At 63.8% G+C, this 21,401-nt stretch overlaps 1 protein-coding gene across 17 annotated transcripts in view; it reads right to left on the reverse strand.

Annotated features, from left to right (window-relative positions):
• NRXN2 (neurexin 2) overlaps positions 1-21,401 on the reverse strand; it is a gene marked incomplete at both ends in the record, with an annotated part of 111,623 nt that overhangs the window by 25,537 nt on the left and 64,685 nt on the right. For 7 of the 17 annotated variants that reach the window (XM_080706932.1, XM_080706933.1, XM_080706934.1 and 4 more), the window contains 6 exons: positions 11,448-11,567; positions 11,835-12,008; positions 13,361-13,551; positions 14,027-14,408; positions 14,777-14,896; positions 16,111-16,137. In XM_080706932.1, the coding sequence (XP_080563058.1) occupies positions 11,448-11,567; positions 11,835-12,008; positions 13,361-13,551; positions 14,027-14,408; positions 14,777-14,896; positions 16,111-16,137 (1,014 nt within the window). Of the gene's footprint in view, positions 1-6,247; positions 6,507-11,447; positions 11,568-11,834; positions 12,009-13,360; positions 13,552-14,026; positions 14,412-14,776; positions 14,897-16,110; positions 16,138-21,401 lie in introns of those variants that run through there. The other 10 variants (XM_080706921.1, XM_080706922.1, XM_080706920.1 and 7 more) reach the window with 4 other exon arrangements.

A 21,401-nucleotide genomic window follows, 5' to 3' on the forward strand; every position in this document is an offset into this window, starting at 1 on the left:
AGAGAGAAGGAGAAATGACATTAGCAAGGTGAGCTCACCCCAGGGGTGGCCGGAGCCGGGGACACCAAGTTTAGGGTGCCGGGCTTTGGCTGTGACTCCCACGGCAGGCGGCACCAGCCCGCCGCCCTAGGGAACAGCTGGCAGGCGGGTGCCTGAGTGAGAGCCGGTGCGCGCGCACAGATGTAGCTGCCTCATCAAGAATTCTAGCTTTAATTACAGCGAAACAGAGAGGTAACAGGGAGAAGCCCACGGAGAGTGTCCAGAGATGGCTACAAGGAGACAGAGATGACAAGACCGCCCCGGGCAGGAAACTCAGGGTCCTGGTTCTGACCAGCCCCGCTTCCCCCAAGGCTGGCAGAGGAGGCAGGTTCAAGGTGCGCGCGGCTTTGGGGCCAAGCTGAGCAGCAGCCAGGCAAAAAGGCGCCCCAGGCAACGGCGGGAACATGAGCAGGGCTGTGGGCAGCTCTGACTCACGGCCCAGCTCTGGCTCCCCGCCAACGGCTGCCCCCCCAGCCCCTCCCAGCCCCTGGGAATCCTCCTGGTTGGTCCAGGGTCCCTGCTTCCCCCCTAAAGCAGGAGTGCCTGGGTCCCAAACAGGGAGTCCTGGAGCCCTGCCCAGAAAGGAAGAGACAGACATGGTGGTGGGGGGAGGGGTTGACAGCCAGGGGAGGAAGGAGGCAGAGGGACAGATGGACAGAGAAGGACAGAGAGGGATGTAGGTGAGGGAAGCGGGCGAGTGGGAGCCGGAGATGTGGGCTCCCTCTCCCCGCCCTCCCCCACCCCACCTCGCTCCCCTTCTCCCTCTCCTCTTCACCATCCGGCTGCCGGGGGCGGGTGTGAGGTCCCTAACGATCTCAGCCCCAAAATAAACCCCATTAGTCGCCATGTTCCCTCCTGCGGGCTGACTGAGCTCCCCGGGGTGGGGGGCTGGTCACCCAGTTTCCGGGAAGGGAGCCTGGTCTGAGGCCGGGAGGACTGACCCTCTGGAGCTGGCCGAGGAGGGAAGTCTTGCATTCTTTGGGACATAAATGGAGCAGACGAGATTCATAAAATGCCTAATTAAATCATTAGCCACTAACGATTCCTCTCCAAGCACTTCTTGGCGGGGAGAGGGGTTCAAGGGAAGACTTAGCCAGAGAGAAAGATGCTGGTGGGGTGTGAGGGTACAGGCCCCCAGGCCCAGAGCAGGCAGGGGAAAGGTATGGTCTCCCTGGTGCAGAGCTCTGCTCTGGGGCAGAAAGCCCCAGGGCAGGGAGCCGGGAGCCTGAGGGACGGGACATTCAGAAGGGTCTAGGCGCCCAACCAAGATGGCGGCCCGGTTGGTGGCTCCTGGCCAGATGCCCTCAGGTGCCTCGGGGTCCTCACCTCAGGCACACAGGTGCCCCTCTGCAGGCCAGCCAATCAGGTGGAAGGGGGCTCCCCCTCAGGTAGCCCTAGGCCCCCCAGGAGAGGGGACTCCTGAGCACCTTGGAGGGAGGAAGGCACCTCCACACGCCCAGGGAGGAGCTGAAGAGAGAGGAAGGGTGCTGCCTGGGTCCCCAAGAGGAAGTGAGCTGGCAGGGGAACAAGGCACCTCCACCTTGCCCTGCACCTCCCCAGAGAGCGCCATGGTGAGCAGTGACCCCCACCCCAGACAGGCAGAAAGAACCTTCTGGATGTCTAGTAACTGACAACTAACCCCAGCCTGCGGCAGGAGCACCCTAGCAGGTGGGGGCGGGGGGAGCTCACCTCCGCTGGTCCCTCCACACCTAGGTGTCCCTTCTACCTGGGGGCCCTGGAGGCACCCCTGGGGAGGGCCCCCCCCCAGTAGGACGCAGAGCTGGCTGGGGGCGTGGACTGCAAGCCCACCCCACCCCCTACAGGCTCCCTGTCTGGAGAGGGCAGAGCCTGGGGGCTGGAGCCTGCTAGGCCTCAGCCGGCACAGTCTATCCACTTCCAACACTGCAGCACTCCGGAAAATCGGCTGTTTCCATGGCAACCATAATACCTAGGGTCCTCCCTCCCCCTCCACTCACAAGCTGCACGTTGAATGGGGTGGGGGGCCGGGGAAGGCCAGGAGAGGAGCTGAGATGCGGACCTTTCTCCACACACACTCGCTGACCTCGGGCTGCAGCCCCGCCCCCGCCCCCGCCGTGGATTTTGCGGGGCTTCTTGGCCCCTCACACCTTGGCAGGAAACCCCACCTACCGCCCCTGACCCCGCCGGTCTGCGAGATCCGACTGGGTCCCAAACCGCCCGGCACCATGGACAGCGCCCTGCGGTGCCCCGGAGGGGGAGCGGGCAGGCCTGCTGGCCCTTTGGGGATCCGCGGCGCTTGCCCACCGCCCAGGCCCACAGCAGACACATCCCCGTGAGCGCACCCACACCCCGCACCCCGCACCCGCACCCGCACCCGCACACTGGCGGCGGCGCGCCCAGCTACACACAAAGCCCCAGCGAGGGGAGCCAGACCCCCGACAGGAGACGCCGCAGCTGGAAACATGGCGGTAGGCGCACAAAGACAGGCGGCCGGCGCGCAAGGGCAGGATGCGGGACGGCCCGCGCTCCCGGACGGACGGACGGACGGACGCCGCGGCCCCCCGCCCTCCCGGCCTCCCCCGGGATTTATTACCAGCTGTTCTCATACTGCAGGTAGTTTATTACGCTGGGCGGGCCTGCTAAAGCCTAAGGGCGTTTATTACACTGGGGAGACCGAGGCGGAGAGACACTTCTTGAAGAGGTGAGGGACGAATGGTTTATTGGGCTGGGGCGGCAGTAATTACCCTGGGGAGACATTTCTCTCCCCAGCACCGCGGCTCCCGCCCGCGGGCGCAGAGGGCTCGGCTGGCGAGGAGGCGGGCCGAGGAGGCGGGGCTCCACCAGGCCCCGCCCCGCCGGCCCGCTCCCCAGGCAAGATGCCCCCAGCCCTGCCCGACTCCGCCAGGCCGGTCACAGCTGGCCTTGCAGCAGAGGTGAAGTCCAGGACGCCCCAGCCCACATCCAGAACCTCCGACCGACCGCCTCCAGAGAGCGGCCCGGAGGCAGCAGGCCCTGAGCCGAGACCCCAAATACTGCCCAAGGGTGGTATAGACCAATCGTTCTTGGTCTCCCTGTGAAATCGCCAGTGAACGGAAGTGTGTGTAACGTGGCCAGGAGTCCTCGACCGGTGAAGCCCAAGGCAAGAGAGTTTCGGGCCAGACACAACAGCCCAGGGTTGGCACCTTCTGCCCACACCCAACAGTCTCCTCTAGGATTCCTCCTAGACCCAGAAATTCACTGCTCCAATACAACCCTCGACATGACCAATAATCTTCCACGCTGTCCCCATACATCTCTGCATTACAGAAAAGAATCCAGCCAACCATTAATGATGGTTAGTTAACCCCAACTCGAACAACATCATCCTTCCATGTAAAAGCCACCCATGCACTGGTGCCCTCAGGGCTAAAACCACACGTTCAGGGCCTCTGTCGGCCTGTCTCCCTACCGCAGCAGCGGCCACAACAAAGGCCCTCTGGGAGATCTGGAAGTGCAAGACACCCAAGCATCATCCAGAAACCCCTCAGACTGGCCTAGGAGCTCCCAGCCAACACCAAGTCTTTCCAGGAAGACCTCCACAACCCCCAAGGGCAGATCTCCAAGGGCCTGGCTCCCCGTACCAAGCTCTCTGGCTGAAGAATCCCAGAACACACCGTCGACGCTTCACCCACCCAGTCTGAAATCCAAATTAACATCTCCATACCCAGAATCAAAATACGTGCTGCCTCCCCTTAGAAGCGGGATGAGCCATCCAGAAAAGGCCTGGAAGCCACTCAGAGCTGAGCCGGGGTTGAGCCCTCCTGTCCCGGCTCCTGGGGGTACTGGAAATGAGGTCTGGGGGGGGGGGGCGAGAACTCTACGGGGACTCTGAAACCAGAACTCGGGGGCTGAGGACCAGGAGAGGGCCTCTCCCTCTCTGCGCTCTAAGGGTCCAGGTGTGGCAGGCTCCCCAGGTTTCAGGTGCAGGAGGTCAGTGGTGCCTGCAGGTGGGTAGGACATTGTGTAGGGGAGGTTGAGGGCTGGGAGGGAGGAGAGATGTAAGATGTGCAGAGGAGGGAGACGGGGAAGCGGAGCCCAGTGAGCTCCACGGAGACACAGAGGGGCAGGAGGAAGAGGAAGAGGGCGCTCTAGGGAGCCTCTGGGGCAGCAGGAGGCCCGGCCTGTCCTCGGGCCAAGCGTGGGGACTCAAGGGGAGCCGGTCCTCCCTCTTCCCTCCAGGCTCCTGGTGAGCAGAGGTGGCTTCAGCCATGACAGGTGGCCTCTTCCCTTGTCTTTCCTGGACTCCCTTTCTTCCTCTCAGGTGCCCCACCCTCTCCGCAGGCCCCCTCCAGCCACCTTCCATCCCTGTCCCACAGCGCCCCCCAGCTCCTCCTCGGCTTCCACATGGCCCGGGGCAGGGCTGGCCCTTGTTCTGCTCTGTCCTGCAAGAGCGGCCCGCTCTGAGGCGATCCCAATGCCAGCACTCTATGGGTTCCACACACTGTCCGCCTGTGTCCCTCCAGCATCAGAAGCTATGACAAAAGCCTTCTAGAGGACCTAGAACCGTGCAGGGGGCATCTGCACAAGTCGGGGCACTGTGGGCCCTGTCCTTCCCCTCTGCCTGCCTCTTGCTCCCGGGCTGAGCCTTGAGCATCGGCTCCTGGACCCTCCTCCTGACCTGCCCCCCATCCTGGGTGGCCAGCACTCTCCGCCACCTCCTCCCTTCACCTCCTCTCCTCCTCACCCTGCAAAGTTCTCCCGGGTATACCTGGAGACCCTGTCCTACCTCCCCACTGCACCCAGGAAGTCTTCGTGGCCATGAAGGCTGTGGTCTCCCTGGGTGCCTCTGGAGCAACTCTGGGCCTCGGGGCCCCAGAAGGACAACAAAGGATGTACGGAGGTAAAAGGGTCAGGGAGATGGGGGCAGAGGGCTGGGACGGGAGGAAGGCGCTGGGGTGGGGCCTGGAGGAGCCCTGTGAGACCCCATGGATGAGGGAAAGTGTTGAGAAGAGAGAAGAAAGGAATGAGGGAGAGAGCTGAAGGCGGCAGGCCTGGAGAGGGAACGAAACAGAAGTAGAGGCGGGGAAACCAGGGAGGAGATGGAGTCAGGGGCACCAGGAGAGAGCAGAGGCCTGGAGGTGACCGGGCAGGTGGGCCCAGGTGGGCGGGGGATGGGAGCCGCCAAGACGCAGGTGCAGACGATGGTGTGGAGCAAAACCACAGTGCAAAGGGGTAACCGGGCAGCCTGAGGGCCCAGGGAGGGAAGGGAGGGCGTGCAGGTACAGGAAGCCCCAGCAGTCCAGAGTGCAAGCTCCTGACTGCAGCCTGAGGGGAGCAGAGGGCCGGGTCAGAGGTCACTGGAGCGGGTGGGATGGGAGGCCACGGGTACAGCGGTGGATGGAGGTCCAGGAAGGGGAGGTGATGGGTGCTGAAGGGACACCCCGAGGTGTAGAGATGGGAGTGGGGAGCAGATCCACACAGGGGCGAGGGGCAGAGAGATGGAGGTGACCAGGCGCCCCAGGGCCAGGGAAGGCCGAGGGGTGGAGGAGGCCGCGTGCAGAGGAGCCTAGAAGGGGAAGGCTCTGAGATGGGCTGAGAAGGAGGACCCAAGACTGGTGGGGCAGATGGAAAAAACTCAGACCTGAAGGGGGCAGCGGGGAGGCCATGGGGAGCGTGAAGTCGTGGGCACAGTGGTGGGGACCGGCTGGGGGGGCAGAGTGGGGTCTGAGAGTGAGGAGGCCGGGGAGGAGAGGGAGGAAGGGAGGGGTGAGAGTTGTCAGGAGTCAGAGATGGAAGGTGGTGAAGCGGAAGGAAGGAAGGAAGGAAGGAAGGAAGGAAGGAAGGAAGGAAGGAAGGAAGGAAAGAGAAGGCAGGGAGGCCTGGAGATGGAGGGCTTGGAGGGCTGGTGGGAGAGATTCCCAGGACCCTGGGGACACAGAGCGCTGGGGTCAGAGGTGGGAGCGGGACCAAGATGGGGCGGTGGGGCGGGCAGGAGGAGGGCCGGTGTGGGGCCACTGCTTGGGAAGCAGTGATGGGGGAAGGGACGGCTGCTGGGGGCAGAGGTGGACGGGCCCCTGCGAGAGGTGAAGGCGGCGGCCTTGGGACATGTCCGAGCAGAGATGACAGATGGGAGGGCGGGCGGAGGTGAGGCAGAGGAGGTGGGGGTGGAGGCGGGGGCTGCAGGGCCATGGCGGGACGGCAGGGTCTGGGGTGCCGGGTGGAGGAGGGTGGGGCGGCGCGGCCCACTTACCGTGCCCGCCGCGGGTGAGGAAGGGCATGCGGTTGATGGCGATGGGCACCGTGCCGTGCTTGCTGTGGAAGTGGTGGACGTGGTGGGTGGTGCTGAGGCTGGACGAGACCCGGGCCCCCTCGGCCGCCCCCAGCAGCAGCAGCAGCAGCACGAGCAGCGGCGGCAGCGGCGGCGGCGGCGGCGGCGGCGGCGGCAGGGGCCCGGCCAGGGCGGGGGGGCGGCGCGGGCACCCCCCCGGCCCGCTCCCCCCGGGGGGCATCTCGGCCCGGGGGCGCCGCCTCACAGCCCCATGGCCGGGGCGGGGACGCGGGGCTGCGCCGCCCCGCGAAGCCCCCCTCCGGCTGCGCGCTCCGGGAGGGGGGTGGGGGCGAGCAGAAGGAGAACCGGAGCCCGGCCTCAGTCCGGGGCCAGTGAGATCAGCTGGAGCCCGCCGGGGGCTCCGGGGTCCGCGGGGCGGCCGCGCCGAGGTCCAGGACGCTGGGCTCCATCGCGCGGCTAGGGGGCTCCCCGCATGCCGGCGGGGTCGCGCGGCGGCGCAGGGCCGTCAGAAGCCCGGGGGAGGGGGCATGGCGCGGGCGGGGGGGCGGGCGGGGAATCCTGCGGAAAAGCCGGGCGGGCGGGCGGGCGGGCGGGGTGCGGCCGGCGGCCGAGGACCGAGGCCCGGCTCCCGAGGCGGCCGCCGAGGCTCCGGCCGCGCCGCCCGCCCGAGGCCGGGAAGCAGGGAGCGGCCGGGGAGGGGGCGGGGGGGGGAGGGGAGCGGATGGGGGGGGGACGGAGCGGAGCGGAGGGGGGAGCGGGCCGAGCGAGATTCCGGCGGAGAGACGGAGGCAGCGGAGTGCTGCTGCAGAGCCGAGCGGGCTGGAGGGGAGGAGGGGGGAGGAGGGGAGGAGGAGGGGAGGGAGGAGGGCCGCGGAGGGAGGGCCCGGGAGGGGGCAGGGCGGAGGGCCGCGCGCTCCGGCTGCGGGCGGCGCTGGGCAGCTCCGGCACCTGGCGAGCCCGCGCGGCCTCGCCTCTCCTCTGCGCGCGCCCGCCCCTCCCCGCGCGCGCCCGCGCCGCCCCTGCCGGAGAAGGGGCCTGCTGAATAATTGAACAGGACTGAGGCTAGCTGGAGAGGCCGCTGTCTTCCTCCTCCTCCTCCTCCTCCTCCTCCTCCTCCTCCTCCCCTCCCCTCCCCCGCCTGGACGAGCCCAGTAGTGCTCGGCGCCGGCCCAGCCGCCGCCACCTCTCCACGCGCCCCTGGAACACACGTGCACGCCGGGATGTGGAGGGCTTGGGGCTGGAGACACCCACGTGTCCATACAGGCACCAGTGTGCCGGCAGGCTCACACACACACACACACGTATACATGCATGTGCATGGGGACCCTGGCACACCAAGTCACACTGCTGGGCATGTACACATGCTCACGGAGGTGTGCATGCATACACATACATTTTTTTTATCACAGGCAATAAATGCCCAACACACACACACACACACACACACACACACACACACACACACACACACACACAAGCTCGCCTTCCAAAACAGGGCCATCTATACCTGTACACTGTACCCAGAACCCCAGAGACACTCAAGACTACGGCACCACCACTCACCACAGTACCCTCCCCACCTGCCCCAGAAAGGGTGCGGCCCTCCGCCTGCACCAGGCCCCCAGACTCCTCCGGGCCTCCCCTCCTGCTGCCCTCCCCCAGCCCCAAGCTCTGCCCCTCGGGGCCTCCAGAGCACCTGTCCCCTGGGTGTCTCTCTTAAGATCAATCCCTTCCTGAGCTATTTATGTCCGCTGAGGAAACCTTCTATGTGTTCCTCACACTGGGTCAAATTTTCGGGGGCCTCTGAGAAGTAAGCCCAGGGAGAGTCTCACACCTTCAGCCAACCAGATGCCACCTCTGTACCCACATCATCCTGCCTGGACCAGGGAGGGGGACGGGGTGAAGGAGGAAAAGGGCAAGGGCAGTGGAGAAGCCCTGAGCAGGGGCTGGACAGATTCTAGAGCAGAGTGGAGCCGGGCGAGGTGGCGCACGCTTGTAATCCCCGCGCTCGGGAGGCTGAGACAGGAGGATCACACAGGTTCGAAGCCAGCCTCAGCTACTTACTGAGGCTCTCGGCAACTTAGTGAGACCCTGTTTCCAAATAAAATGTAAAATAGGTCTGGGAGTGTAGCCCAGAGGTAGAAAAGCCCCTGAGTTCCACCCCCAGTACCACCAAAAAAAAAAAAAAAAAAAAGAGCAGAGTGGGGAGCTGTGGTAGGCAAGCGGAAGGGGCAGCCTTCGGGAGGCTGAGGCGGGAGGATCACCGTTCATGGACAGCCTCAGCTACTTAGTGAGGCCCTTTGCAACTCAGTGAGACCCTTTTTCCAAAAATAAAAAAAAGAGGAAGGGGCAGGGGAGCTGGCTCCTGCCCATTAAATCTGAATTCCGCTTGGGAGTAGAAGTCACGGGGACTTCTGCGTGTTGCCCCCCCCCCCGTGCGGTCAGGACCTGGGACAGCTCCTCACGCAGGGGCCTCTCCTCCAGATGCCAGGCCCCAGCCCTTCAAAGGTGAAGAAAGGGCTCCTCAGAAGCAGCCAGGAGGGGGCTTCTGGGTGGTACGAGGCCCCACAGGAAGGAGAGGCCGTAGGCTGGGGGAGGCCATGTCTTCCTGCACTATCTATCTGTCTATCTCATTCCTGTCTCTGGAACAGAGACTCACACAGCTCTGAGCAGGCAGAAAATTTATGGTCCCAGAGGGAGGGAGGGCGGAGCCGGTGGCGAGAGGAGAGGAAGGGAAACCGCCTAGAGGCCAATCAATACCGGTGAGTGGGAACTGGAGATAGTTGGAGGGGGTGATGCTGGAGGCATGGGGGGGCCACGGAGGGTAAGAAAGAGGAGAGAGGGAGGACAGCGAGAGACCAATGGAAGGGCGGGACGCTCGGAGCCGGGGAGATGGTGGTGGTGGGGAGCTGACCTCTGGAGAGGCCAAAGCCAGGCTGGGCCGGCAGCGCCAGCGGGCGAGGCCCCTGACCCTGCCACGCGGTATCTCCTTCTCTCCACATTCTCGTTGCAGAGATGGGTTCTCTTCCTCTGATCTTTTCTCTCCTATCTTCCCCGAGCAGAGACCCCTGGGCCTTAGAGGGACACAGGGGTCCCTTTACCCTCCAGGGATAGTCCCCGTGTCACAGGGAGGGAAACTGAGGCGATAGGTGAGGAAAGGCTGCCTGAGGGTCAGGTCCCTAGCGCCTTCCTCACCAGCAGCTCCAGGCCCAGCCCCAGCCACAGAGGGCTGGCTCTGCCTGTCCGCCTTGGCTGTTCGTCCCTCTGGCTTCAAGCTCAGGACCTCCGGGCCCCCCACACTGACCGTGCCTCCCCACTGGTCTGGGCTTGACCCCGTGCTCACCGGGCCCCAAGAAGACCAGCTGAAGCCATGGTGTGAGAAGCCAGGCAGGTGCGGACCCAGAGGGAAACTGGGTGTGACCTGGAAAGCCTAGGCAGAGACCCCGCTCCCCAGATCCTCCCTGTCCTCAGGGTGGCCATGGACGCACCCCAGGGCCAGCGCTGGCTCCCCAGCAGCGGCACACGCTGAGGGCTCCTGGGGTGCACCCACCTGGTCCTCAGCTGCACAGCATTGCTCAGCCTACACCACCAGACTCGCAGAGCAGTGCTCGGAGAGGTGACACTTCCCAAGATGGGCCCCACTCCCGGGCCCCAGCTCTCCCTCCCTTCTTCCCTCCCTCCCTCCCACCAGACCGGAACCCAGAGAATTTTCTCCCCCCCCCTCCGCCCCAGAAGTGGCGCAACTCGCTAGACCCCCGCCCCATCCATCTCTGTGCCCCTTCCAGAAGCCTGCCCTGGGTGGGAGCAAGGTCACGATGGCGGCAGCACGGCTCCCTGGTCAGATTCCCTCCACCCTGGGCCAGGAGCGGCGCCACTGCCATCCCTACATCTCATGGCGATTCAGGGGTGACCATGAGAGTCGGGGCGCACAGCCTGCGGCTAGGCTCCACCACACTGCCCTGAGACCTGAGGCCAAGTTTCCTCCCAGGTAAAAGGGAGGGAGGGATGGCCTCCATCTCAGCACCTCTCGTCTCCGACGACCACACTGAAAGGGCTTCGTCAGCCACACCAAGCTGTCAGTGGTGAGTGTTACTGTCACGCCAGAGTCAGGCCCAGCCACCTGGAGGGCAAGAGGCCCCACCCCAGCCAGCAGCCCCCCACCATGGCGCCAGGCCCCCGGCGCCCCTGAGCTGGCTGGCCAGGAGGATCTAGAAGGCGGTCAGATGGGGGAAGTCCTGGGGACGGAGCATGACGTGGTAAAACCCAAGGGCTGGCCATGCCTGGGAACACCAGGAAAGGTGTGCTGGCTGCTTCTTTCCAATGGAAAGCCAATCTCTAGCCTACAGCCCCAATCCCTGGGGCCAGCAGGTTCCCCAGTAAGAAAGTCAGGACGCAGGCCAGAAGATGATCCAGGTGTGTGGTAGGGAGAGAGTGCCAGCACAGGGTCTCACCCGGATCTGCTGTGACTTCCAGAAACCTACCGCCCACCTCCAGTCCTTACAGGGCCTTCAAGGGTGTCCTTGTGCGTGCGTGCGTGCGTGTGTCTTTTCTGCTTGCTGTCTCATCAGCCCGCCCCAAGGCTTCTTGAGCAGTGCCCCAGCCCGGTCATCCCAGGGAAACTCCGAAAGCCAAAAGCTGCCTCTTCCCCGCTGTGCCCGGCCCCGCTGCCCTCCTCTGCCCAACTCTCACTGCTGCCGCCGACCAGGGGGCTAGGAATGCTGCCGAGGCCGCCCTCTCTGGGAGGGGCCTCAAACAAGATGCAAGTTGGCAGGCAGATGCCCAGGAGGGAGGAGGACCAGCGCGTCCTTGTGTGTCAGGGGACAGCCCGCTGCTGGGATTCTTGGAGCAGCAATGGGGTGGGGGCGATGGCGGGTCCGTGTCTGGGAAATCAGCCATCCCTCCAGTCCTTTCGGGGCATTCAAGGGTGGCCGTGTGTGTGTGTGTGTGTGTGTGTGTGTGTGTGTGTGTGTGTGTGTGTACAGGAGAGGCCCCAGAGCCCCAGGCAGCAGCAATCCTGCACAGCCTCTGGAGGGAGGTGAGAGCGGACAGCAGCCTGCGCTCCCTCTGGGTGCCCTTGTGGCACAGCTCTTGGGCTGGGGAAGACCCTCCGTCCTCCCCACCACCCCTATGGCCGGGGCCACCCATCCCTCTGGGCACTTACGGTCATTGCAGACGGGGCCTCCGTAGGAGGTCATAGTGCAGTCACAGGTGAAGCCGTCCCACTGCTGCAGGCAGACGCCCTGGTTAGCACAGGACTCCTCGGTGCAGGTGGTGCTTGGGCCTGGGAGGAGCAGGAGAGAGGAACATCCTGCTCGGCTCTGCCAGGCCAAGGGCCAGATCTGAGGCCAGGTTGGGGACAGGAGGCGCAGGACTACCAGGCTTGGCTTTGGACCACGATAAGGGCTCAAGGCGGGAGGCCAGGAGGGCGATGACCAGTCAGCCGCCCATCCCCTGCCCCAGAGCGGGCTCTGAGCACAGGCTGCCACGAGGCCTGAGAAGGCAGCCACGCGGCCAAGCACAGGCTGCCGCGGGTCTGCCTCCCACTCACCGTCACAGCCTCTCTCCACCTGCCCGATGCGGTGCAGGGCGTCAGCGATGAGGTCCGGGAGGCGCCCGTTGAGGTCCACGGAGGCCAGGCAGCCCTGGAAGCCGTCCCGGGAGGCCACCAGCTTGGGCAGGTTGCTGAACATGTTCCTGCTCAGGCCACCAATGTACAGCTCCCCTGCGAAGGCAGCGGGGTCAACGCTCGGGCCCAGCCCCGCTCCTCCTGGACGCAGGTCTTCCCTGGCCTCCAGGAGGCTCGTGGTGTCCCTAAGAGATGCAGTAACCTGCAGACACCCACCCCACCTCTTCCTTTCCCACTTTGCCATCTGTCTCCAGCCCCCCCCACCCCCACCCCAGAGATGCCCAGATGCCTGGAGCGTGGGGGGTGGGGGACAGCTGGAGGAGCCCGCTCTCCCACACGCTGGGCCCAGTTCCGGCCTGCAATCAGGGCCTTTCATAGATACGCAGCCCCATCCCCTCCACCCCCGCTCTCCCTCCCGAGCCTCCCTCTCCCGGGCTCGTCAGGTCTCTCCCAGTTTGGAGCTCTCTCCTAGGACGTTGTAAGCCTAGCTCCCTTCCCCCAGCAACTGGGGCTCTGGGAACTTTTCCACGGGAGCAACCGATCCCCCTCGCAGGGCCCGAGTCCCCGGAAGCCTTGGCCAGTGTGCAGGTGAGCCTCGGCTCACACACTGGCCAACGTGCTGTCCTGGCCAGGGGCTGGACACTGCACTGGACCCTCCAAGGTTACACTGGGGCTGCAGCCGCTTCTGATTCTCTGTGCCACATCGCCCTCTCCCGGGAGCGGGGAGAATTTGGCAGCACTAGACCGCAGGTCTGGCAGGCAGATCTGGGATCTGGCTTGGGAGGTGAATTCTCTGGTTTCTGAATACCCTCCCCAAGCTCTGACAGCGTGGTGGCACAGCCAGGGGTCCCCTGTGGCTGAGGGCTGCTGTGCGTATGCGCGGGAGGCGGCTCAGGTGGGCCCGGTGGGCTCTGGAGTGGCTGTGGCCTCATTTTCCTATTCCAATACTCGGCCTCTTGGCTCAGCCTCCTCATCCTGCCCTCCCAACTGCCCATTCCGGGAGGCCAGCAGAGACCACTTCAGTGACTGCCGAGGACGTCCTGAAGGATGTGGGGCCCTGGTGGGGCCCAGTCAGTGCTCAAGATGCAAGATTCGGGGGCCCCGGGTCCCCCTGCTCCTGCTGCCCTGTCCATCCCACCGAAGACGGTGCCGGCCGGTTCTCTCGCCAGCCCTCAGCTGAGGCCGGCTGATTGGCCCTGGGAGCCCGAGGGGTCCTCGGGAGGCCTGGGCTTCACACTCCGAGCAAAAGAAGCCGGCCACCAAGCACCCCGGGGGCCACGTCTTGCAGCCAGTGCTCAGTGTTTCAAGGTGGGCTCGAGGGACTTTGACAGGAAATTGTCAGACGGACAGAGTGGAGGATGGGAAAGGGACAGGGGAGCCGAGTGGGCCCCCCGGGGCAGCACCGTGGGTGGGGCCGGGCCAGGCCTTCTCCAGAGGCCAAGCCCCACCTTTGAGGTCGAGGTTCCGGGCGCCGTTGGAGTGCTGTGTGACGGTGCGGGAGTCGATCTTGAGCGTGTGCACGTTGCCGGGGTCCCTGGACACCACCACGTTGTGCCACTGGTTGTCATTGACTGGTTTGTCTGAATTCCCCTTCATCAAGGACGGGCCGTTCCCCAGGTCAAACACGTAGTGGATGTACCTGCCCCGAGCAGGGAGGAGACACCGGGTCAGGGCTGCCAGGCAGGGTAGGGGAGGGAGCTGCAGGGGCCGTGGGGAGGCCCATAGGAGGGACCCGGTGTGATGGCCACGATGTGGGCCTGTCACACGGAGGACATGGGGACGGAGGGCCACCGAGGAGCTGCTCCCGTGACCCAGGCTTGGAAGAGGCGCTGGTGGATGGGCGGGGTGGGGGGTACAACAGGGACCAAGCTGCTCTGGGGTGGGACCCTCCAAGACAAAAGGGGGGACCGGGCCCACTTCTGTGTGTCGAGAGGACAGAGGAGGAGAAGGACTCTAACTGGGGACCCCAGCAAGGAAGCAGCTGGAAAGGGGGTTCCTCTTCTCCATCGAGGTTGGGAACCTGGGGTTTGGGGACACTGGGCACCCCCGGTGGCCCTGGGTCAGCAAGGGGAGGGGGCCGCTTCCTTGACGGCGCCACGGTGCCCAGCCCTCACCCCTTGACCAGTTCGATCACAATGAAGTCGTTGCCGTTGCCCGAGTTGAACAGGAGGAGCCCGTCGGGGGCCGTGGTCTTGAACTGGAAGAAGAGGTGCATGGACGCGTAGGCCTGGAGGGTAGCGAGCGCCAGGTAGCTGCTGCGGCTTTTGAAGGTGACGGGGTCGGCCACGATGGCGCGCAGGCCAAAGCGCGCGTTGAGCTCGCAGTAGGTGATGTCGCCGTCCTTGCACTGGTCCATGTAGGGCTGGCCGTTGAACACCAGACCGCTCAAGTGCCCAATGAAGTTGGAGGGCACCACGGAGATGAAGCGCCGCTCCGTCATGATACCCGTCTCGATGTTGTGAAACTCCAGCCTCGTGTGGGCTCCCGCCATCTGCCCTGCTCGGGACAGGAGCCTGGGATGAGGGGGCCTTGGGAGACCCAGCTGCAGGATCGTCCCTGGGGCTGGGCCTCGGGTCCCCAGGCGTTTCCCCCTCACATGCTGGGACATCAGGAAAGATGCCCTCAGCCAGCACCAGGAGCAGCGCAGCCCCGGGAGACACGGGGAACTCACCAAGGGGGCAGCAGGCTGCGGGGAGTTGAACTGGCCCCCGGGGTACAGACCCCCCCAAACATACCACTCCCAAGGAAGAAATACCGGAGATGCTGTCCCAGGATAACGCCCCTGGACCGCGGCCCAGGCAGCGCCCAGCCAGAAGAGCCGCACGCAGGCCACTAGCGGCGTCCACGCCGGCCCGGGCACCTACCCTCCACGGTCACGTTGTCCACCGACAGCTGCAGGCTCTTGCCGCGCCGCACCACCCTCACCGTGTGCCACTCGTTGTCATTGAGCTTGTGCCCCGCAAACAGCGTCTCGGGGCCTTTACCTGCAGCACCAAGGGGGGCGTGAGCCGGGTGCCCACATGTACTCAGCGGCCCTGACCATCCCAGGCAATGGCGGCCCCCCACACACACGTGCACACACACGACCTGCACACCACAGGTATACACACCCATGGCCTCACCTCTGACCCGGGTGTGGGGACAGACAGAGCCTTCACCCAGGGCCCAGGCCAGATGCGCTCAGTGCCGCCCTCGGCACGCCGCCAGAGGGCGCCATTCTTATAGACTCTGAAGTGGACGGCTCCCTGAGGCCCCGCGCATGCGCTCAACCTCCTGGACGCCTAAGGTTTGGCAGTGTCAACTAGCAGCTGCGTTCCCAGGACTCACAGTTTGGAAACTTCACAGCCTGACTGCGCGGCCCACGAGAAATGGGCGCCCACATCTGCACCCTCCACCCAGCTTCCCCACCAGTGTGGCCTTTCTGCACACGCCGGGCTAACTCTGCACGCTGGGATGTGCATGGCCCGCAGAGGGCTGGCGCGGCCGGGGGATCGTGACCCTGTATCCAAGCCCAGGACCATCAGCTTCCCGAGCCTAAAGTCCAGTGTACTTATCCTGCAAGTGTGGCTGGGTTTGGCAGCGCTCCCAGGCCATCCCTGGGCCCCGGGCTCACTCCTGCCGGGGCTGGGGAGCTGGCGTTAACAGACCTCTGGTTTGCGCACAGTATGAGACACAGGAAAGCAAGGGCCCTCCCTGAGCAGTCTCTCCACCTGTGCTCTCGGGTGACCTTCTGACCCCGCTCACAGCGCTCACTGGCACCCCTGAGAGAGCCCCCATTTATCAGCAACTCGCCACTCTGCGGACACAGACACTGTGAAGAGCTGACCGATCTCAGAGGCTGAGATCCCGGGAACACCAGGCGCCTCGGTTCATCTTCTTTCCCGCGTGCCTCGCCTGCCCCCTTGTGGCCATTGCTGGAAATGCGGCCCCCAGACCTTCAGGCTCCTTCCTGCCCAGGGGATGGTGGAATTTCCGGGACAGGTGCCACCCAGCCCTCCATTTCCACTTCCTCCCCACCCTCCTGCTACCTAGGCCCGCAGGCTCCCTGGCTTCTTCCTCCCAGAGTCCAGTGCGCACCCTAACTGTGGAGCCTCTGCCAACACCATGCAAGCCAGCCATGTGGAGCCTCCCCCTCCCCAGGCCCAGGTCCAGCATCCCGGTCCCCCTTGGGTCTCTGCAGAAGAGAGGAGCCACTTACTGGGTGCGCAGCCGACACGCAGGCAGTCTGGGGGGGCCATGGGGCGGGCAGAGGGGGAGGGGAGACAAAAAGGCAGAACAAGGTTTTTTTTTTTTTTTTTTTACATCCTTCACAGGAAGGGGTATCTGCAGGCGGGGGTTCCCCCCGGGGCCACCTTCCGGGGACCACGCGTGCCCAGGTGCCCTCTCTCCTTCCTCGGTTGGACCCCTGTCCCTTCTGCCCCCAAGAAGGCTCCAACCCTCCCCAGTGCCGGGAGGCAGGACAGTCAGGTGATAGGAATTAGGCTCGTGTCTGAGGGAGACGGGCACCTTGGGAATCCCAGTTGCACAGGGCATCGCCAGGGGCTGAGGGCTTGGCCAACCCCACATCCCCCCAGGCTCTGGGGGGGAGATGGTGGGAGGGCCAGGCTCCCTGCATCCCCTGCTCTGGAACGACCCCCTGCTCAGAGCCCGGGTGTGGCGGGCTCTGAGCTCAATAGTGGGGTCTGCCCCAGGGCCCCCTTCCCGAGGCCGCATACCTCCCGGAGCCTCAGGGGCTGGCACCGCCCTACAGGAACCTTCCTTACACCCCTCCCTATCCTGGAAGATGCCAGGCTGCCTCTAGGGGTTGGGGCACTCCTGCACCTGAAGTACTTGATGTGTTTTCCTAGAGGGGGGCGAGGCCTTACAAAACACGACAGAAGGTAAAGTATGTCGGGACAAGCAGGCAGCAGGATGCGGGCCGCACGCCTGCAAGCCCAGCCTGGGGACGCCGAGACAGCATCCCAGGATCGTGGCCAGCCTCAGCAGCTTTGTGGGACGCTATTTCAAAAGTAAAAAATAAAATAAAATAGGGCTAGAGGTGTAGCTCAGAGGTATAATAGCTCTGGGTTCCAGCCCCTGTACCACAAAAAAATAAAATAAAGAGGATGGAGAGCATCCCTGGGCTCAAACCTCAGTATCACAAAAAAAAGAGGAGCAGACACAGTGGCAAGGATCCTACCCCTGCTCGGCCCTGGCATTGCTGCCCCTCAGGCTGGGAGGGAGCACCATGGTCAGAAGCCCGCAGAGCCCAGGGCCAGCGCCTCTGGGACCGCCTGGTTGGACGCATCACCACAGGTGGGTGCGAGCCGGTCCTTGCGGGGGAAACGAGCACTGCGGGCCCCACGGAGTCTGCGTCTCTGTCCCTCAGGGCGCCTGCTCTGCTTCATGAGACTGGAACCCCAACTCTGCCCCAGGAATGGTCTGGCTGGAGCTGCAGAAAGCCCTGTGCTTTCTAATGCTCATTCCCCGTGTGACCTCAGGCAAAGGACGTGCCCGTCAGCCTCAGCCTCCCTTCCTGTGAGCTGTGGCGCTGGGATGAGGATCCCGCGCAGAGCTGGTGACGGGCGCGCCCCCGCTGCCTCCTGCCCTCGGCTAACAGTGGTATACTGGCCTCCCTCCTGTCGCTCCTCCAAAACCCGGCTCTGCCCACATACCCCATGGCCAGGATGCACCTGGCATCCCCGGGGCCCCTGAAGGTTCCTGCGGTGGAGGTGACAGGTGCCCCTGTGGCTCTGGGGGTCATGGGCCCGTCGGGCAGTACAGCTGAGCTCCACACGCGTTGTCAACCGCAGCAGAAGAGTGGGGAGCAGCCGGGGCCCTGAGCCACAGCCTGGCACCGAGGGAGGGGCAGAGGGAGGTCAAAGGGCAGGGAGTGCGGAGTCTCCGCAGAGGAAGGAGGCAGAGGGGAGGAGGTCCGGGAGGGCAGGGAAGGCGGGGAGGGAGGTGCCAGGCCCTGTAGTCAGGTCCCGGGAGCTCTCTCGGGGCCAGCAGAGTCTTCACCAATGAAGGGTCCAAAAAAGAAAAAAGGGGGCTGGGAGGGCAGGCTGATCCCCTGTTGGAGAACAGACCGGAAGGAGGAGCTTGACTCTCTCACTTCTGCAGCAAGGGGTGACTGGGATGGGGTGGGGGTTCCATCTGTCTGGAGAAGAGGTGACAGCTCCGCCCACCCCGCAAGGGACTCCACCTCACATCCTGGGAGCGTGAGGAGGGCGAGCCCACCTGGAGGGCAGGCCCCTTCCTCGCACTCGCCCAAGCACAGTTCAGAGTGTGATAACCAGCGACCCGCTGACCCACACCTGGGATGGTGACGTGAAGGACAGGCCCTCCAAGGCCCGGCTGGACACAGAGACCAGGGTGGCCGTGTGCGTGTGACGGGATGGGGGAAGGAACAGAGCCCGGGGGAGGAACACGGCCCCCGGCGCCCGTCCCACAGAATGGAGACCGAGGGCCCACTCCGGGCCAGGAGCCTCTGCGCAGTAATGGCAGCACAGGCTCCTGGCGTGGCCCTGGCGCAGAGCCAGCGCCTGGCATGGTGGGCGGCCCCGGTGGGAAGGCAATGCTCCCTCCTGCGGGTCCAGGGCTTAAAGGGTGTTGGCTGTCATGTGTACTGAGCCTCACCAAGGACACGGACAAGCGCTAGGCCTCCTCTCTATAGTCCAAAATGACAGAGCAAGTGAGAATTTAGGAACAAGGTGGCCTTCAGAAGGTAGGCAGCAGCCGGGCGCGGGGCGCACGCTTGTCATCCCAGCATTCAGGAGGCGGAGACCAGAGGATCTCGGTTTGCGGACAGCCTCAGCTACTTAGTGGGGCCCTTTGCAACTCAGTGAGACCCTGTTTCAAAAATTAAAGACTGCTGGGCGTGGTGGCGCACGCTTGTAATCCCTGCGCTTGGGAGGCAGAGACAGGAGGATCGCGCAGGTTCGAAGCCAGCCGCGCGCGCTGGCTTAGGAGACCCTGTTTCCAAATAAAAATGTAAAAATAGGTCTGGGAGTGTAGTCCGGAGGTAGAAGGGCTTCCAGGAACCCCAGTACCACAAAAAAAAAAAATTTTAAAAAGACTAAAAACATAGGGCTGGGGGTATAGCTCAGAGGTAGAATGGCTCTGGGTTCCAGTACCACAAAAAAAAAAAAAAAAAAAAGGTAGGTAACACCGAGGAAAAAGAGCCCAGTGATCAGAGTGGTTAGCTCTGCCACGGTGGGAGCCCCAGCCATGGAAGGCACTGAAGAGAGGCAGGCACACGCTCTCCACCTCATACACTCTACCTCAGCCGCGGGACAGCCGGACACCAGGCATATGTAATAGAGGAAAGTCTAGGAAGGAAGAGGAGGGAACAGGCCAGGACGGCCCAGGACAGAAGACGGGGACCCAGGCCACGCGGGGACAGGGCACAATCCAGGGACAGAGACCAACTGCCCAGCCTGCTCAGGGGCTGCAGATGAGGTAGGGCTGGGGCTGGGGCTGGGGCTGGGGCTGGGACAGGAGGCGCAGTTCAGCTACTCTGAACCCTCTGTCCGGCTGGAGATGGCAGGACCTTTCTGACCCTCTCTTGTGTGGCGAGGCCCCCACATGTGGAGGCTGGCCCCGAGGGCCCCTGCCCAGCACCCCTGCCACATGGTGCCCAGCAGCCTCTGCCCTCTCCGGGTCCAGCACCAATCTTGTTCCATGCCATGTGGCATGCCTCCTGTCCCTCAGGCCTCCCTGCCTACGGGATGAGACCGGGTGGCCAGAAACCAAACCTCCACAGGTCTGCCACCCACACCAAGGAGTCCAGGCCGGAACTGGAGCCTTGGCGTGGGCCGGTAGTGAGGCCCTGCAGGCCCTGGGTAGTAAGCAGGAGGGAGATCAGGATGGGGCTCCCGAGACACGGCCAGGCCGGGTGGTGCTCCGTGGAAGCCCACAGCCAGGCCCCTCTCCCAGCATGCTTTCCCTCAGGAAGGCCGGGCGGGTCGCTGCAGATACGTGTATCTGTGCAGTGTCTTATGCCTGTTATCCCATTTGAGTCTTGAAACTATCCGGCAGGGTGAGATTTCTTTTTTTTTTTTTTTTTTGGTGGTACTGGGGTTCCTGGAAGCCCTTCTACCTCTGGGCTACACTCCCAGACCTATTTTTATATTTTTTTATTTAGAAACAGGGTCTCCTAAGCCAGCGCGCCTGGCTGGCTTCGAACCTGCGCGATCCTCCTGTCTCCGCCTCCCAAGCGCGGGGATTACAAGCGTGCGCCACCACGCCCAGCAGGGTGAGATTTCTTATTCCTGTTTTGCAGAGAAGGGAAAGGCTCAGAGAGGGAAAATGACTTACCCAGCAGAAAAAGATACCAGGCAGGGCTAGAGCCCAGGTCATCCGGCCCCAAGCCGAGCCCTTCCCTCACAGCCCAGGATGGTAGCCACGTGGGCACTGGTGTGTCCAGCGCTGGCTCAGCGGCCACACGCCTCTGCGCCTGCACAGTGGTGGCATTTGGTCACAGATGACGTGCGTCTCTGGGGCCGGGGCAGAGCACAGTCTCAGTGGCTGTCAGTCTGAGAAGCCTCTTCTTAGCAGCCCGGGTCTTCCAGGAGGGCCACCTTGGGCTCTGATTTTTGAGACTTATGTGGTACAAAAGGAAAAAGCGTGCCCATGGGAAAGAGAGGAGCACCCGAGGGTGAAAGTTCCCCAGGGCCCACCAAGATGGAGCTTTCCTGGCCAAGGATGTTGCTTCCTCTCTAGAGACATCAGAGCTTCTCCTGGGGGGACCTAGGACAAACCATGCCAGCAAGAAGCTCTGTCCTCTGCAAATCAAAGCCCCCCCCTGCTGTGCCCCACCAAGCACCAGGCCTCGTGCTCAGAGTGTGCACACACACGTGGCAGGGGGATCTTGTGCTCTGTACCCAGCTCTGAGCAGTCTGGGAAGCCTAGGGACATACATGGGGTCCCTTCTGGGGCCTTCCTCCTAGGACAGTGTCGGGGTCTCCAGGGCAGGTTTCAAAGGCCTGAAGAGTGTGGCCCTGTGGTGCTTCCCAGCCGCTCCCCTTCAGGGCTGCCGCCCCACCCGCTCACTATACCCACTGGACTGTGCTCAGAGCGAAGCTGCAGGACCCTCAAACCGCCTCGGGACCCTGGCTCTGCACAGCTCCCTCCAGGCCCCGCAAGCCTTTGACCTGGGAGTTAAAGGTCAGGTGGCCGAACAGGAGAAAGAGACGGTATATTAATGAGGTAACCGGCCCCCAGTGCCCCTGAGACCAAGGTTAAGATGAGATGCCAGATATTTGTTTTGTTTTGTTGGCGCTGGGGACTGAACCGAGAGGCATTCTACCTCTGAGCTACACCTCCAGCCCTATTCATTTTTTATTTTGTGACAGGGCCTAAGTTGCTGAGGCTGGCCTTGAACCTGCAATCCTCGCAAGTACTGGGATTACAGGTGCATGTCACCACACCCAGCTCTCCAGATGATCTGCACGTGTGTGTGGTACTGGTACTCAGGGGCATTCTACCTCTGAGCTATACCCCCAACCC

Source organism: Muscardinus avellanarius, assembly GCF_963383645.1.
Source record: "Muscardinus avellanarius genome assembly, chromosome: 1".
Taxonomy (NCBI): Eukaryota; Metazoa; Chordata; class Mammalia; order Rodentia; family Gliridae; genus Muscardinus; species Muscardinus avellanarius.